The following is a 16,860-nucleotide window of genomic DNA, read 5'->3' as shown; positions in this document are numbered from 1 at the left end:
CCTGGCCTGGCATTTGTGGTCGGGAGATGGTGAGATAGATCAGTACTTGATACTGAATCACCTGGTATCAAAGCCAGTGAGCACAGTATCAGGGTGGCAGTGGGCAGTAGTGAATATGCGCTTAAAAGTGCACAGATTACCAGATACTGCATTCCGCTAAGCTCTTAGCACTATATAACTAGATGCTTATGCCGTGGCTTTATTGATATGGCTATTGGCAATTTAACAGAATTCCATATGTTCAGTGAACATGTTAAAATTCAACTTAACCAGTTACAGCAATTGCAATATTACATATAAACATTTTGCAAATATCTGGTATCTGAGATATGTTTGGTGAAATGGGAAAATGTACTGGTCTATCTTTTGGAGCCTTTTTAAGCTGCTGTGCTTTATCAGAAAAGTATTTCCCTGTATTATTTCTTGCTTCTTTCTACTTACAGAAACAGAAGAATATTGCTGGGGCACTTGCCTTTTGGATGGCAAATGCATCTGAATTACTGAATTTCATAAAGCAAGACCGAGATCTTAGCCGAATTACTGTGGATGCACAAGATGTTTTGGCACACTTGGTTCAAATGGCATTCAAGTACGGCTATCAAACTTCTGTTTCACTTAACATGTTCTATGTTTCCATCGTTTTTAGAATAACTTCATATTTTTGCCAAATTTTAGGTATAGCAATAACGTCTTTCGTGTATTTTTGAATATCTGAGAGGACTTACAAGAGAGGCTAGACATACTTCTTTAGACAGATATTTTGTTTTATGAATATGGATCACTGGGCTATGCAAGGAGTTTCATCTGTTAGCTGTTCTTGTGATAGTTGAGGCTGCCAATGAAAATTTTAGGGAAATGTTTTATTTAAATTTAGTTCATGTTGATTGCTTTCTTTTAATTTAAGGTTTTTATGGAGATGTGAGGAAAGGTTATTTTTGCTGTTAGTATATAAATACAGAGGCTCAAATATGGTCTCTAAAGTAACGGACCTTGCGCTTTTTAAGGGCTTCTAATTATATTCATAATCTACTCCTTTCATAATTCGCATAAATAGCAATTTGCGCAGTGGTTTTTTTTTTTTTTTTTTGCACAGTTTTTTCTTAAAAACATAAAGACAGGTTTTGGCTTGGGTTAGAATAAACCTATGCTAGTCAGCTAGGCAATTACAATACTGTTTAAAAGAAAAATTGAATGAAGTATCCAATGGGAAGTCCTCTGAGAAAAAGATCCTTGAACAAAGATAACAACATTGAGTGAGCACAGCGCTAATCAACAAGAAAGGCTTAATTTTTGTACATATCTAGATTATTTTTTTCCCCAAGCCAATATTGAACAAATTTTTCTCAACAAATTTACGTCTCTGAAACTAATGTGTTTAGAGAAGTCCCAGTGTACCTTGGGTGATTTATACCCAGCCTTCCCCCACTTGTAGGATATCTATTTTAAATATAGCCTTTTCATACTTCTGTAATAGCACAGAATATAATCTTTCTTCTTTCTATACCATGAAAGAACTGGGAGACCTAACCATGGTTTAACTGTTTAGCTTTAAGGGGGAGGCCATATTGCTCTAAAAGGCAGTATGTAGTATGTGAATGTGGTATGTGAAACCTTATCATTGCTTTCTGAACTTCTGAAAGGTATCAGAGAAGCACCAAACCACTTTGTATGTACTCCCACAGACTTTTTTTTTTTTTCTGTCTTGGTGAATTATGAGAAAATAGGGTATAGCAATTAGCTATTTTGACAAAGTTTTTCAATTTTTGTAGTACCTCAAAATTACTGTTAATGAAGCTATGCCTTTTTGCCACAGGTCAGTGTTTTGGGTTGGTGTCTTAAATCAACTCTTTGCTACTTCAATTTACTAGATAGTCATTGAAGACAGAATATTCCTGTGGCTAGGAAGGAATGGCACTGTACTTTTTTCCCTGTACGTGACAAGCAGGCTGGATGTGAAAGGGTATTTCTGAATTTTAGCTGTGTGTGGAATTCTCCCCTAAGTACACTGTTACATGGAAGATTTCAAATGGATGTATTAAACTTTTGGAGAACAGAACTGTGGAATACATATTTAGAAGGCAAATAAAAAAGCACAACAGAAGCATGAAAAGAAAGAAATCTGCTGTGAAAATGTTATTTGATGGTAACAACGGGCATACACCAGAATTGGTTGAAGTTGCCATGGCTTTTGTTTTCTATCAATTGAGGGTATTTCATTACGAATGTTACCAGTGAAACAGAAAGGGGAGTTGTAGAAAGCCATGAAATGTTTTCCTTTATATATGTGATTACAGTTTGATTCCTTCTTAGTTTCAGTTCTCAACAGAAAATGTATAAATGAATTATCAAAAATAGTGTTAAAGAGAATGTTTAATTATTAGAAGAGAAAGAATACTAAACCAGGCTTTTTTCACTGTAGTTAAAGGTAAGAGAAATACAAGAATCAAAAAATTGTTTACACAGAACACTAGGGCTATTTGGGCTATTTCAGGATCTTGTGCATTGGCTCAGAATAGGAATTTTTTTTTTTTTTTTTTTTTTTTTGAAACTACTCTTGGTAGATCTTAAAACAGAGAAAAGTGTATTTCTGTTCGGAAAAAATAGTTTTTGCAATCTTGCAGAACCAAAGTTTGACCTGACAGCATGATCTTTGCTTACAAGCATGGTAGTGATACTGCGTTTAAGTGGCTATGTTTGTTCCCTGACAACCTAATTCTTTTTCCAACATTTCTAGGAAAGGTATAGGAGAACTGGTCTCTCTGGCCTTTTAAAAAGTGTTATTTAGTTCCCTATAGTCACACACATAACACTGATTTCAGGAATCTTGTAATTTGATGGCCCTTTTCTTTAGAAGCATTCACAATGAACACATACAGGATTTTAAAATTTCTTTCCCCCCCCCCTCCCTTCCAGGTACCTGGTTCATTGTCTGCAATCAGAGCTTAATAACTACATGCCAGCGTTCCTTGATGATCCAGAAGAAAATAATCCTCAGAGGCCTAAAATAGGTTAGACTACTTGATCTTTTCTTGTATCTTCTAAATCATACAATTAATTAGTAATAAATAGAATTTTTCTCAACAGTGATATGACATTTACAAGTTGCCCTAACCCCTGAGAATTGTTTGGATCAGTTTTGTGTGGATGATAAGAAAGGACAGTAGTGACATTCAAGTGATCTATATTGGGTTTAAAAATCATGGAATAATTTAGTTTGGAGGGGGACCTCTGGATGTCTTCTAACCCACTGTCTTGCTTAAGGCAGGTGCAACTGGATCAGGTTGTTCAGAGTATTGCCCAGTTGTTTTGAATCTCCACTGAGGGATGGAGATGCCACAATGTCTCTGAGTAACCTGTTCCAACGTTTGACCACCCTCATGGTGAAAATACTTTTCCTATATCTAATTGGAATTTCCCATGTTGCAATTTTTGTGTTGGTTTGTCTGTTGTTCTATGCTATCACTGTGCACCTTTGAGAGGGATCTTGTTCTGAACCCTTCCATTAGGTAGATGAAGACAGCAATAAGCTGTGCCCTTAGCCTTCTCTTTTCCCAGGATGAACTAAATCCACTTCTCTGTCCCTCTTTTATGTCCTTTTCTCCAGCCGCCTAATCATCTTGGTGGCTCTCAGCTGAATTTGCTCCATTAAATTGGTGTCTTCCTTGTGCTGGGGAGTCTAAAACCGGATGCGGTTCTGCAGATGCAGTCTCACAAATGCTGAATGCATAGGAGGGGTTGCTTCCCTCCCTTCTGCTAGCTTCACTGCTGCTAACTTAACAGCTTAGTATGCAACTGGCTGCCTTTCAAGCAAGGACACGCTGCTTAATCACATTCAGCTTGATGTTTACCAGGATCTCTACGTAATTTTCAGCAGCGCTGCTTTCTGTCCAGATGTCACCCAGCTTATACTGTTGCACAGACTTATTCCTTCCCAGATGCAGGACTTGGCTGTTGCCTTTGAACTTTATGAAGTCCCTGTCAGGCCATTTCTCCAGCCTACTGAGGCCCTTCTGAAAAATACTGCTGCCCTTCAGTGTATCAGCATTTCTCTCCAGCTTGGTATGATCTATGAATTTGCTGAGAATGCACTCCACCCAATCACTCAGGTCATTAATAAAGTCATTAAACAGTATCAGTCCCAGCCTCAATCTATGAGGGAAGCCACTAATAGCTGACTGCCAGCTGGACTTTGTATGCACAAATCCACCAAGTCCAGTGGTCCAGCCAGTTCTCTACCTACATTATCATCTGCTTATCCAGTCCTTATCTCGACAATTTCACTATAAGGATGCTATGGGAGAATCTAACAAAGTACCTCCCAGATACTAAAGTTAAGCTGACTTGCCTTGTAGATTCCTGGCAAGAATCCCTCCCACGATATTTTAAATATGGTAGTGCTTCGCAGCAATGTCAGCCTTCCTGGGCTTAGACTTCTAATGTGCTGACTGTGCTCAGACTTCTAATGCCTCTTGTTTTCCATGCTGAACATATATATGCACAGGCCCCTGAGATAGGGCCCCTCATTGTCCTTTTCACGGGGAAAGTGAGAGAGCCTCTTGCATTATGTAGCCTGAGGACTACAGAAGAAAATGGAAAACATAAAAAATATTCAAGTTTGAAGGGATTAACCGGGGATAAAAGGTTAGGAAGAGTTAAGAAGATGGTAACATTCCGAAAAATTGAAGTAAAGGTGATTTGCAGAGCTATTAAGTACAGTCATTCTGTTCAATTACAAAGAGTATTTATGCAAAATTCATATATACTTCCTAGTCTTTTGGGTATTAAGCTTGATGCAATTGCCTTTTTCCCATATTGAACATTGAAAGAAGTATATAAAGATGTACTGTTTTGTTTTTAGTGCCCTGTATTGTAAGAGAGAGAGCTTTCTGGGACACAAACCCTGAAAAAGTAGCAAACTGACATTGGAATAAAGACAGATGATGTTCGTTATTTCAGTTATTTTTGAGCTCCTTTATAGATTTCTGTCTTATAACATACAGATATTTTTTTTCAGTCACAATCCTGTGTTTCAATGCTAAAGAAATTAATTTGGTGGTCTCTTCAATAGAGATTTCAGATAAAAGTATTGCCTTGAAAGAAGGCTTGGAGAATAGATGTTCTACTTGCATTAATATATTCCACCAAGAAGCAGATAAGGATGTGTGCTGTTGGTGAAGCTAACAGGGACACCCTATTGCTTCTTATATAATATTGCAGTGAACTAATGGCAAAAGGAAATTTGAGTAGTATTTTTAAAAAACTAATGTGTAAACACAAGATACGTTGTGCAGTTCAAGTACATCGTGCAATGCAAATAGTTTTGCTGAAATTTTTGAATACGGTTTGATATTTAACTGCAAGAAGCTATGGAATAATTGCAATATGCATTTGAAACAGTAGAATATGAAGTTTTAAACTCGCTATTAAAAATAACAGAAAAATTAGTTTACTCGAGTGAGGACATGATTTAAGTGTCAGATATAACCAATGGTATAATTGTATACTAAATATTTCCCCAAAACAATTAATTTTCATTTCAGGAGTTAAAAAACATATTTCAGCTATCAGTTTAATGTTGCTCCATCTTGAAAACCACGAAGCGGTAAATTTATTTCTGAAAGTCTGCATAACTTACTTACCTGTGGGTTCCACCTAGTATTCACCAACCTGGGTTAGGTGTCTCTGTATTATTACTTATGGCCTAAACCAGTTGTACATTGCGGTATGTGAATATAATTTACTTTTTGTTTTATCTCTGTAGATGATGTTCTGCATACATTGACTGGAGCTATGTCTCTCTTGCGACGGTGTAGAGTGAATGCTGCCCTGACTATACAGCTCTTTTCCCAGTTGTTTCATTTTATCAACATGTGGCTTTTTAACAGATTAGTTACAGCCCCAGATTCAGGGTTATGTTCGCATTATTGGGGAGCTATTGTTCGTCAACAGTTGGGCCATATTGAAGCCTGGGCAGAAAAACAGGGTTTAGAATTGGCTGCTGATTGCCACCTGAGCAGAATAGTGCAGGTGAGTGTGTGTATTTTTGATCAATGCTTCTCACATAATTGTATATTCAGAGAGAATATTTATATATTCTATGTTCCTAGAGATTATCATGTGAACAAGTGTAGTTTGTGTGAATCAGTCCTGGAACACTGAAGTAGCATGCAAAGACACAAAATATGTTTTCAACATCATTAATATTTAAGTTACAAGTGAAATTAATAATTAGTGATTTTAGCCAACATGCTGTTCAATTTCTGTGTATAAGACTGAGCTATAACTATGCTGAACAGAGAGAAGAAGAGTAGCTGAAAAATTGATATGCCTCATGATAGGTTTATCATTAATTCATCTTGTAGGTACAGGAGATGTATTTAGTAGTTGTTTTGGGATATTTGTGTTGCTTCTGTAACAGGTCTGGCTTCTTGCTTTGTCTTTTCCTATCTCACATCTAAAGAAAACTCAGAAACAAGGCTTAAGGTTTCATTCTGGTTTGGATTTGTCTCCTATGACTTTTTTTTTTTTGTCTCTAAGGCAACCACATTGCTTACCATGGACAAATATTCAAATACAGATGTTCCAAATATTAACAGTACTTGCTTTAAGCTGAATTCTCTGCAGCTGCAAGCTTTGTTGCAGAATTATCACTGTGCTCCAGATGAACCACTCATCCCAACAGTAAGTCTCTTCTATCACTTACTATGCTGTTTAACATACCTGAGGAATATAGACTTAAAATAAAAACACTGGCTGAAAATAGCTCTTATTGTTGATCGGTTTGGAATTGTTACAAGAGTCGTTGGAGTGGGCAATCTGCTCTCCGTGCAGTAAGAAGTGTCGGGGGTATCAGCCTGCTTGTGGCCACCAGCTTTGGTGGGTGTACTTCACTGCATCTCAAGCAGGATATTACCAAAATCTCTCTTACACCGAGTCGGAATGTAAGGCAACACTGCATGTTGAGCGTACTCAGAGAGGTGTCGCTGCACCTTACACTGTTTGTGGATAGAATCCAGTAAGGCAGTAGAGGAGAGGTGCACAGAGCACTCCCAAAAGCTAGTTCTACGTATAACCACAAGGAACAAAGATTGAAATTTGACTATAGAAATCAAATGAAAGAAGCAGGAACGCTAAGCTTTTTTTATGTGTGGAATATAAAAATCCATGAATCTTGAATCTCTTCATATAAGCAGCGGACAGATTGTCCTTTGATGGACAGATTGATACATGGAACATGTATGTAGAGATAGATACGTATATGTTGTTTTCAGAATTGTTTTTTATCTTGATATTTAAGACATAACTGACTATTCTAAGTTTTATCCATGGGAAACATCTTTTTGGCAGAAGTCAAAAGAGGTTCTGTGTTCCTTGCAGAATCGTCATCATATGTAGATAAAAACTCTTAAGCTAAATCCTGATTACAGGATAGTTGACTGATCTAAAAAATCATAAAAGCTGAAGCTAATCTAATATTTATATAACTGAATGCATTGTCTACAAAGTATTTTTTAATAACTTTGGATACATCTGTTTATTAAATCAAAGGTACTAATACAATGGTTCTAGAGGTGTTAAGGGGGACTTTTAGCTTGGATATATTTTTATATATTGGCTACCAAACCAAAAAGTCTTTCGCTGAAGAACATGGCTTATATTTCCTGTTTACATAGGGGTAGAATTCCACAGTTTATTATTATTGTTCTTTAGGGACCTCCAAAGAAATACAGTGCTAGATTTGACAGGTCGTCTTTGTGTCAGAGGGAGAATTACAATATGGCTAGTTTGTCCTGTCATGGAGAAGTTGTATTTGTGACTTCTTTGCTCCTTGCTATGAAAAAGACTTGTACACTCAAACTCTGACTTACTGCTGCCCAATCTGGAAAATTTCAAGGCTTGGAATTTGTTCAAAGGAATATAAATGTATTTACTTCTACATACTTCAGTTTGATGTAATTCTTTTAAAAATTAGCACCTTTTATGGTAAAAAGGCCCTTCTCAAAGAGCACTTCTGCAGACAGCCTGGATTTATCTAACTTCTCCCTGGAAATTTGCTGAAACTGAACATTCAGATGAGAACACTTGCGTGGTTTTGTCTCAGCTGTGTTCTGCATTGTGCTTCAGTAAAAAAATTGTTGTATCATCAGACTTACAGATTCTGAGTTGCACATTAGTTTAACTGGGGTGAGATTAAGACCACACTCTTAAGCTGGTCTTGGGAGCCAAGTGGAAGCTGTAGAAAGAGACTGGAAATCACATCTGAATCTTTGGTAAATCAAATCCTTGTAGTAAAGGAATCTATATGTAATATTTGTAGCAGCATCAGATAGATGAATTATAGTAATTCTGTCTTGATGCCAGCAAAATCACACATCTCTGGGGTGAGTTCTCTTCCAGAAAGAATGCTGGTTAACTAGAGGTAAAGATACTTTCAAGTATTGATGTTGCCTGCTCATTCAAACATAGTGATGAGTCAAACCTGTCATGATTTCTTGGTTCCTAAGGCAAAGCATGCAACTTGGAAGAGACTGAGTGCTCAGAGAATTACTACTTACATCGTTTTAAAAAGTTGCCTGTAACTTTTTTTTTATTTCACTTAACAACAGAATACTATCATGCTAAAACTTAGGCTAGCCTAAGGCATATAAGGTAACAGAAAAATGGAGGAACTGCTTGAGGAGAGGGAGAAAAGAACCTTTTCGTTGTGCACTCTTTTGAGTAATTTGGGATAAATAGAAGAATGTAGAAACACAGAGTGCTGCTCGGACCTTTACTTTTCGCAAAGTTGTTAGGAATTTGATTTTTGTTAACTTCTGAATTAATTTTCCTCACTTCATACAACGTAGTAACAGGTATCCTACTGAAATCTTACACGTTTCTTTAAAATGTAGAAGGAAGACTACTGTGTGCTACATGCAACCACAATAGCTACATTGCGAAAAGTACACTGGTTTCATAAAGCTTTTTGTGATATTAAGCGGAACAGTTGTGCACCAAATGTAAAACTTTAAAGTTCCTTGGTGCACCTTGAGTGATCCTGCTCTTGTGTTATGTGCTTCTCCAGTGTTATTTTAAAAATAGATACGTACCTTAAGGGATCCGTCACGTTATACTGAGCTCCCAGGAAATGTAGAATTAAATTAGTTTTATAAAAGTTCCAAACAAGGGAACTGCATATGCCATTGGTCCTCTGTGTGTATATATATACACACTCAACAGAGTGACAAAATTTTAAAGCTGCCTGTGATTCCACCTCTGCAACTTGCATGTTCTCTGCTGTATCTTTTTAAATACAGCTCTCATATCAAGTAAAAACATGTACCACAAGTTTTGAAAATATTGAAGTAAAAATAAATGCTTCTGTTACATTCTCTAACTACATATGGGATTTAATCAAATAAAGCAACGCAGCATACATAGTGGAGCCGAATAAGTTTTATATCTGATAATTTATTTTCCAAATTCCTTTTTCTTGCAGTCTTAGTACTTTCTTAATGCTAGGTTTTCTTCCTTAATGAAAATTATCCCTTTATAGTAACAACGTCTTTCTGCCTTCTGTCCAGGAATTGATAGAGAACGTAGTAACTGTTGCAGAAAATACGGCTGATGAACTTGCTCGCAGTGATGGCCGAGAAGTCCAACTGGAAGAGGATCCTGACTTACAGCTACCTTTTCTTTTACCAGAAGATGGCTATTCCTGCGATGTTGTCAGGAATGTTCCAAGTGGCTTACAAGAATTTTTAGATCCACTCTGTCAGAGAGGTTAGTTCATCTGTTGTTTTACAGTGATCTTCTTTTTTTGGTGTACGGAACACAGAATGCAAAAAAAAATTTAGTTAAATGTAAACCACTTTCTTTTTCTTTATGTTTCCATCTTTTTATACTGTGTTTTTCAAGTGTTTACTTTTGCAACCCATAAAAAGCATGCAGGATATTTTAATCCTTACCCTTTCTCCTTGTCCCTTTCATTCACTTTCAAGGTTCTAAATAAGCAGTGCTGAGTTACTAGTGTCTACTGAAACTTTGTTTTGCCTTTGCTCCAGACCTTTTTTGGATTTTGATGCTGGAGCAGCAAAAATTTACATAAATGTAAATTTTGTAATACTTTAAAAATTTCACAGTCAACTTACTTTTAAAGCTAATGTGAATTAGATAGTTAAGTCACTTTTTTTTACTCATCACCTGCTTCCATGTAACATTAAAAAACCATGAGCTTAAAATAGTTCTTTTAATATTCATCAATGTAAAAATATATGGTTTGGGCATTTGAAGTCCAACAAAATTTCAGATTATGAGTAGAGAGCTCTTGCGGTTGGACAAAAGTGACCTAAACTTGAGAAAGTAAAGCAGGGGGTCTGTCAGAGCATTTACAGTGAATGAACAAGTTATGATCCTTATTTTGTGCTACTCAATTTTATTAGAAGCTTTTTTGTTACATATTTCTTAATAATTTTCTGCTTAAAAAGCAGTTGTTTAAAAATTTCCACAGGAATATCACGGTAGGTAGGACAGCAAAAGATGCTATCAACAAAGCAGATTTACTCTATCCTACAGTGAAGTTTTGCAATTGTTGGTTCCAACTTAGTTTATAGAAAAGCCATATTCTTGCATTTAAAAAAAAATAGTAGGAAACTGACTGTTTTGAAAGTACAGTGAGTTACAGAGCATGTAGTCTTGAGACTAAAGATGACTAGTAGAATAAATCTTTAATTAGTAAGTATAATTAATTTGCCATACAAATGTCTGTGTAGTTATTACAAGTAAGGCCTTTTAATGCATACATTCAAAATTTTACTTTTTAGGTACCCCTTAAATTGTGCTGAGGGACTGGTTTGCAGTAAATCAGTGTAAACTGAATTGCTGAAAGATGGTCTTTGTGAGGAGGAGAATATCATCTATTTGGATGGAGTGATTTGTAATTTGTAATTTGGCTGCGATGTGGGTTCTCACTGTCCCTGATTTAGGAGGCTAGAGACTCTGCAAAGCAGAAGATTCCTGTGGTGCTGTCTTTGAATTCAGAGTTCTGGTGGCTTCTGTTCTAAAAGATGATTTGGTGTTTCATGTCTCTTTTGAGTCTGGTTGGTACAAGCAATATTTTGCAGCCCAAGAGTTTTCTATGAGCTTGTAGTGTTTTTGAATACATGTGTTTCTCAGAAGCAGCAGCTATAGAACTGTAGGATTTTTGTAGATACCATAAAATTTCACTGAAGCACATAATGGCATCTAAGATGTAAGATTCAACACAGTAATGAATATAAAAAGATAAATACTGCTATTTGGTATTTCCTTGGGGCAGGCTATTTGATTTTAATTTATCTGTTGAGAAAATACCATGACTATGTTGATGTTACTTTCTCTTTTAGGTTTTTGTAGACTAACACCTCATCCACGGTCACCAGGCACATGGACGATATACTTTGAGGGTGCAGACTATGAAAGTCACCTGTCACATGAGAATGCTGAGCTAGTAAGTATTGATTCAGTGAATAATTGTCAAAACTGGTGTCTTGGCAAGCCATTGTGTTTTATGTGATGCGTTTTAATGTTTACTAGGAGAACAGGCTTTATCATTAAACATTTAGTTCATCAGTGATTTAGTGAATTTAAGGAACTATTTACAGGTTTTTTGTAAGTCAGTGTTTTCCTAGGCTGTGGCATGATAAAATTCTCACATAAGCAAACTTTGTTGTGTTCCCCCACCCTAGGGGTAAACAGTGAAAAAATTCCTTTTAAACACAGCAAAAATATATATGGACATGCATCTGTAAATAACTTGTAATGTTAATGGAGCTGCAGGCTGCTTTTATTTATAAGCTGGCAGTTATGAACCAAATGTTTAGTATTAAGTTGTAATCTCGTACTTTTTTTCTTTTCTGCTAGTTTTCAGGAAAAAGTCTTCTGTTTTCATTATACTTACTAAAGAAGGGTTTCACTTCAGTGTGAGGTGGCTTTTTTCTGTTGTAGTTTTTTTGTTTGTTTTGTGTTGGGTTTTTTTGTGCCAAGGTTTTTTTTTTTCTGGTTGGTTTGTGGTTTTTTTGAATACGTGATAACCAAGAATATCAAAGTTGCAGAACAACTTGGTTTTGGAAAGATGGTGGCTTTATGTGAAATAATTTTTAGAGCAACTAAACAGAAATAGCTTCATATTTATAATTGGTATTTCAATGAAATCAGGAAGGCCAACATAAAACTAGAATTATGTTCCTAAGGCCTTCTGTGAAAAATACTTGCCCCTCACTATTCAGAGGGACTTGAAAGCTTTATTTACTCTGTTCAGAACCCAACATCTGTTAGATGACATTATACATTGTTGCTGCAGTGGCCTGAAGAACGTGTTTACAGAAGAGAGCATCTCCTGAATCTGTATGATTGATACAGCAGAGCCCAGTCTTGAACTGATAAGCCAGGCTCTGCAGGCTTGGTATCTTGGTAAATGAGAGCTTGACTGAGGAATATATAGCAGAGACATTCTTGAGACATCATGGTCTTCCTCCTCCCTTTGTTGCTCTAAAGAAATGCGTTCTTTAGAGCTAGTGGAAACAAAAATCATCTGAACTTATACTAGGCTCTTCCTGTTCCTCATACTAAGAAAAAGCTAAAATAGAGTTCTGACCAGTCGTCTTAGAAAGGCTTGATAAAGAAATGCAGAATGAGTGGATGTTATTATTTCATTCATCCATGGAAAATGAATACCACATAAGGCTGTTCCAAATAACTTGGATCTAATTATTCTTCTTTCTGGTGCATGTATGTTAATTGAATGAGAGTTCTAAAAGTCTTTAGTCTTGATGTCTGAGCAGTGCTTTAAATGCTGGTTCACAAATCACCTCTTGGTGGAACATGTCTACATAATCTAAATACTACGTAAAAGTTCCATTTTATAGCTGTGTTGTCTCTCTCTGCCCACCCCCCCCCGCCAAAACTGTTCTCACAATTCTGCTTTTGTTGGTAGTCTGGCCTAGGCAGTCCTCAAATTTTCACTGAAGAATTTCTTTTATTCTTAGACCAAGAGAGAAATTCAGTATAGACTAATGGCAAAGGTATGTTCCTAGTGGCTTACCTTTTCCAGTGTGTATGTTTTTTGTTGAATTACTTAATGTTTCTATTTAAATTAATGGAAAAAATCCTGAATAAAGTAGGAACAGATTCTGTTCTTTTGCCATCCTTGGCACAGGAGTGCTAGAATACTCCTAGCTTAAAAGCTACTGCCTTTTCTAATACTTGAACTTAATCAAAAAGTATTAATATTTTTTTTGAATTAATTTCCTTTTGCTTATATTTTTACTTTGTCATAGGTCTTATGGAACTTGCAGTTAGCAGGTTTTAATATGAATACGAGCCTGGGTGCTTTAACTTACATGCTTCAGCTAATGAAGACTGTGATGGCAACTTTTTGAGTGGAGGGAACTGGCCATTTTGCAGAGATTAAAAAAAAAATTACTGAACATGTTTAGGGGCTTGGCCTGTATTTGACTTACGGAGTTTTCAGAAGTGAAAATTTTTGGAACTGTCTTTTAAGGCTTTGAAATTAATTGGCCTCTTACTATCTTTGCAGAATTATCTTCTAGATGCAGCACTACAAACTGAGCTCTGTGTACATCACCCTCACCTCTCTAACAGGGGCCTACCGAGTCTAAACTTCAGTTTTCATTAAAAGTTACTACAGTTTTATAGAGCTGTTACATTTCAAATTGTGAATCATTAATAATCTCTTTACTGAATTAGAGAAGGAGAAACAACGGGTAGACTTCAAAGCTTCATCAGTGTTCATAACGCAGGTGTAGTACTTGATAATGTGAATTCATATTAATCAAATGTTAGTCTACCTTTAAAATGGAGTACAGACATATTATTTAGGGTGTGAGATCTGCTGCTGCACTAACAACTTAGTTTTGATTGTAGATGAACTATTTTGCACAGTAATCTTCCTAGCCTGGCAGTGAATATGAACTGTTCTCTTTTTTTTCTTCTTTCCACTTCTCTGTTTGATAGGCTCAGCCTTTGAGGAAGGAACCTGAAATTATTACTGTAACACTAAAAAAACAAAATGGAATGGGCCTGAGCATTGTTGCTGCCAAGGTATGGAAGTCAGTTTGTGTAAGTGTTATTGAAAAAAAGCTGCTTTTTTTTATCAGGCTACTGTGGAAAATGTTAATGGAAAAATGTATTTCCTTTAAGTTTGTTGTGCACATCATGTTGATCATACTTTTATTCTGGCTGGGGAATGTTTCTGTAAAATACACAGATGTGGGCAGTACAAGGGGAAACATAATATGGATGTAGTTATTATGACATTTAAGTTTAAATCTCTACTACAGGGTTATTCATTTTCAGAGCCAAAAATTGGCAGTGTTATTAAATGGAATTAATAAACAGGCTTATTTAGCGCTTCTGCTGAAAAGTAGCAGAAGTATCTAGGAAAGAAAAGCAGTAAATAGAAAGAATAAAATGTGTGGTGGTTTTTTTTTTTTTAATTTGATGAATAAATAAAACAGTTCAAATATATACATTAACATTTCTATACTTTCTGCTATGAAGACAAACGCCTTATCTTTTGCACAGTGTACAGAAACATGTATGACTTCAGTTTTTCTGCTTTATAGTAGAGAGCTACAGTGTATTAAGTAGCTTGGTGAAGGAGGGTGTACCTGTTGCCCTGACTTGCCGAAATTGTGGGTGTATGCTGCTCTTAGTAGCACTAGATAGTAATGTACAGAATGCACATACAACTCCAGCCACCAGATGGAGGACTCCACTAGTTGGTTGGTTTTGCTTTATTAACTGGGTCACATAGCAGACATAATATTTGAGTTTTAAGCTTGTTATAAACTATGCAATGGTGATATCCAAAAGTCCTTGTTGTAATGATGTGGTGTACAGCAGATAGAACAAGTCTTTCCTAATGTCTCTTCACTGTGTAGTACATGGAACTTAAGAATGCTGCAGTCCTCCTTGGTACTTAGTGCATGGGCTGAAAATATGATTGTTTTACTGCTTTTAAGTTATCATCTCACATAGTTAATTGCTTCTAAACAGCACTATTTTTTTTTTCTAAAACTGTGCTCATTTCATAGTCTGTTCTTGAAACAGTAATCTTGCATGGTATTAGCTTTTAAGATTTATTTCTGACATCTGTAGAGGAATACCAGGTGTCAGGTGTATGTTGCTAACAATCAGCAGTTATTGAGGAAACTACTCAGGATCTGAAAAATGTAACTCAATATTCTGCTCTTATGTTGGTGGAGTGGGTTAATAATTTGAGAAGCAAATACTAGATCTTGAGATAAGCCAGATTAAATATGTATCAGACTTCTGACTGCCATCTGCATTTCTGTTGAATGTTTCAAAATGTGCAGTGGAAATTATTTTTCGCTTTAAACTATGAAATCTGATTTCTCATGCAGAGAGAAGCAGGATATAGCAGGGGGAAAAAAGTTTCCCTTTTCACTGGAGCTGGCTGGCTTCTATACATTGTTTTAACAGCTGACGCTCTTAACTTCCATTAGCAGTCTGTAACAGTGCTACTGGTCAGTGTGTAAGCTTGATTTGAAAGTTTTTTACAAGTTATTTAACCAATTTCATGATTTCTTTAACATGATCAGTGATGGAAGCAGCAGTCTTCATCTCAGCACAGTTGCAGAAACACTCACTGGTTCAGGCCGTGATTGCATTTCATCTTGCTGCTGTGTGCCTGTCGCAGTATTGGAATTCTGATTTTAAAACGGTTGTGCCTTAAATCTCGATCTGAAATAAGCAAGAGGCAGATTTTTATTTCGGTTTCAGTGTACGTAGAACAGAAACTATTGCTTAATTTGAAGTCAGCAGGACGTTCATTGGATAGAAAAAAATCATCTCATATTAAGTGTTGAAACAAGTTGCTGTAATAGTTAAATAGGATTATTTTCAAGGGGTTCAAAGTTGCTTATTGTAAGTAATTAATAGCACGTTTTTCCTGTAATAAGCTTCATAAAACCAACAGAGTAAGGAAGAATACACAGGCATTAATTTTCTCAATCTGGCCAGAACAGAACAGATTAGAGAATTGAGTGAGTGTGACTGAGAAGCTGGCAATAGTGGGTGGATTTTTTTCTTTCTATTCCTATCCTGTTGACTTTTACTAATAATTTTTCCAACATGTCTCAAGTCATGTATCTTTTACCAGCGTAAAAATTAAAATTCTCATTTTTTTTCCTTCGGCTGAGGAAAATGGAAGAAGTCGTCCAGTAGACTACTTGTTAAAATTTTCTAAACATAAACTGGATAGAATATCTGAAATGAGAGGGAGATGCAAGTGTGAGAATAGAAAAACCGAAATCTAACTTTTTTAATAGTAAAAGGTTGGCTATCAAATGCTCATATGAAAGTACCTTGTAGTTGAAGAAACGAAAGCTCATATTCTGTTTCAGAAATAGACAGTTACTGCTGCCGTGCACAGGATCCCAATTTGATTGCTGACCCAGTTACATTTATTGAACATTGGTTTCTAGCGTGCTTCAAAAGTGCTGTAATAAAAGAACATGCAGCGGCTGGTCAACAGGTGGCCCTGCTCCAACCAGTGAAAGACAACCCTGAAAGTATTCAGCTTTGGTTAGGAAAACAGTTGTGTTTTTCCTGTGATGTGACAAACGAGTTGCTCTCAGTAACATGCTGTGAGAATGCCTTTGCACATCCGTGCTGACCTGCCTTTCTTGTTAAGTCTTAATGGGCTCCTCACACTTGTCACTGGCTTTGGATGAAGTTGATTAAAATGTAGGTTGGTGATATTCTGGAGATGGATGAAATGGGCAGATTCTCAGAGATCATAAATAAAAAATAATTCCTACTGACTGCTTTTCTTCCTTCTACCCATTGCAAAAAATT

General features: G+C 36.3%; 1 protein-coding gene across 29 annotated transcripts in view; it reads left to right on the top strand.

Annotated features, from left to right (window-relative positions):
• Positions 1–16,860, top strand: part of AFDN (afadin, adherens junction formation factor) — a 132,704-nt gene that overhangs the window by 73,534 nt on the left and 42,310 nt on the right. For all 29 annotated transcript variants that reach the window (XR_015708194.1, XM_087774597.1, XM_087774596.1 and 26 more), the window contains 7 exons: positions 444–589; positions 2,914–3,008; positions 5,762–6,027; positions 6,538–6,681; positions 9,564–9,762; positions 11,364–11,467; positions 13,993–14,079. Coding sequence is in view for 28 of the 29 variants with exons in the window: in XM_087774597.1 (XP_087630723.1) it covers positions 444–589; positions 2,914–3,008; positions 5,762–6,027; positions 6,538–6,681; positions 9,564–9,762; positions 11,364–11,467; positions 13,993–14,079 (1,041 nt within the window). In the remaining variant the exon portion in view is untranslated. The remainder of the gene's footprint in view (positions 1–443; positions 590–2,913; positions 3,009–5,761; positions 6,028–6,537; positions 6,682–9,563; positions 9,763–11,363; positions 11,468–13,992; positions 14,080–16,860) is intronic.

This window comes from Nipponia nippon, unplaced genomic scaffold, assembly GCF_047370975.1.
Source record: "Nipponia nippon isolate SJK-2023a ecotype South Korea unplaced genomic scaffold, ASM4737097v1 scaffold_4, whole genome shotgun sequence".
Classification (NCBI taxonomy): Eukaryota; Metazoa; Chordata; class Aves; order Pelecaniformes; family Threskiornithidae; genus Nipponia; species Nipponia nippon.
Note: the sequence above shows the minus strand (reverse complement) of the source record. Positions and strands in the feature narration are given on the sequence as shown.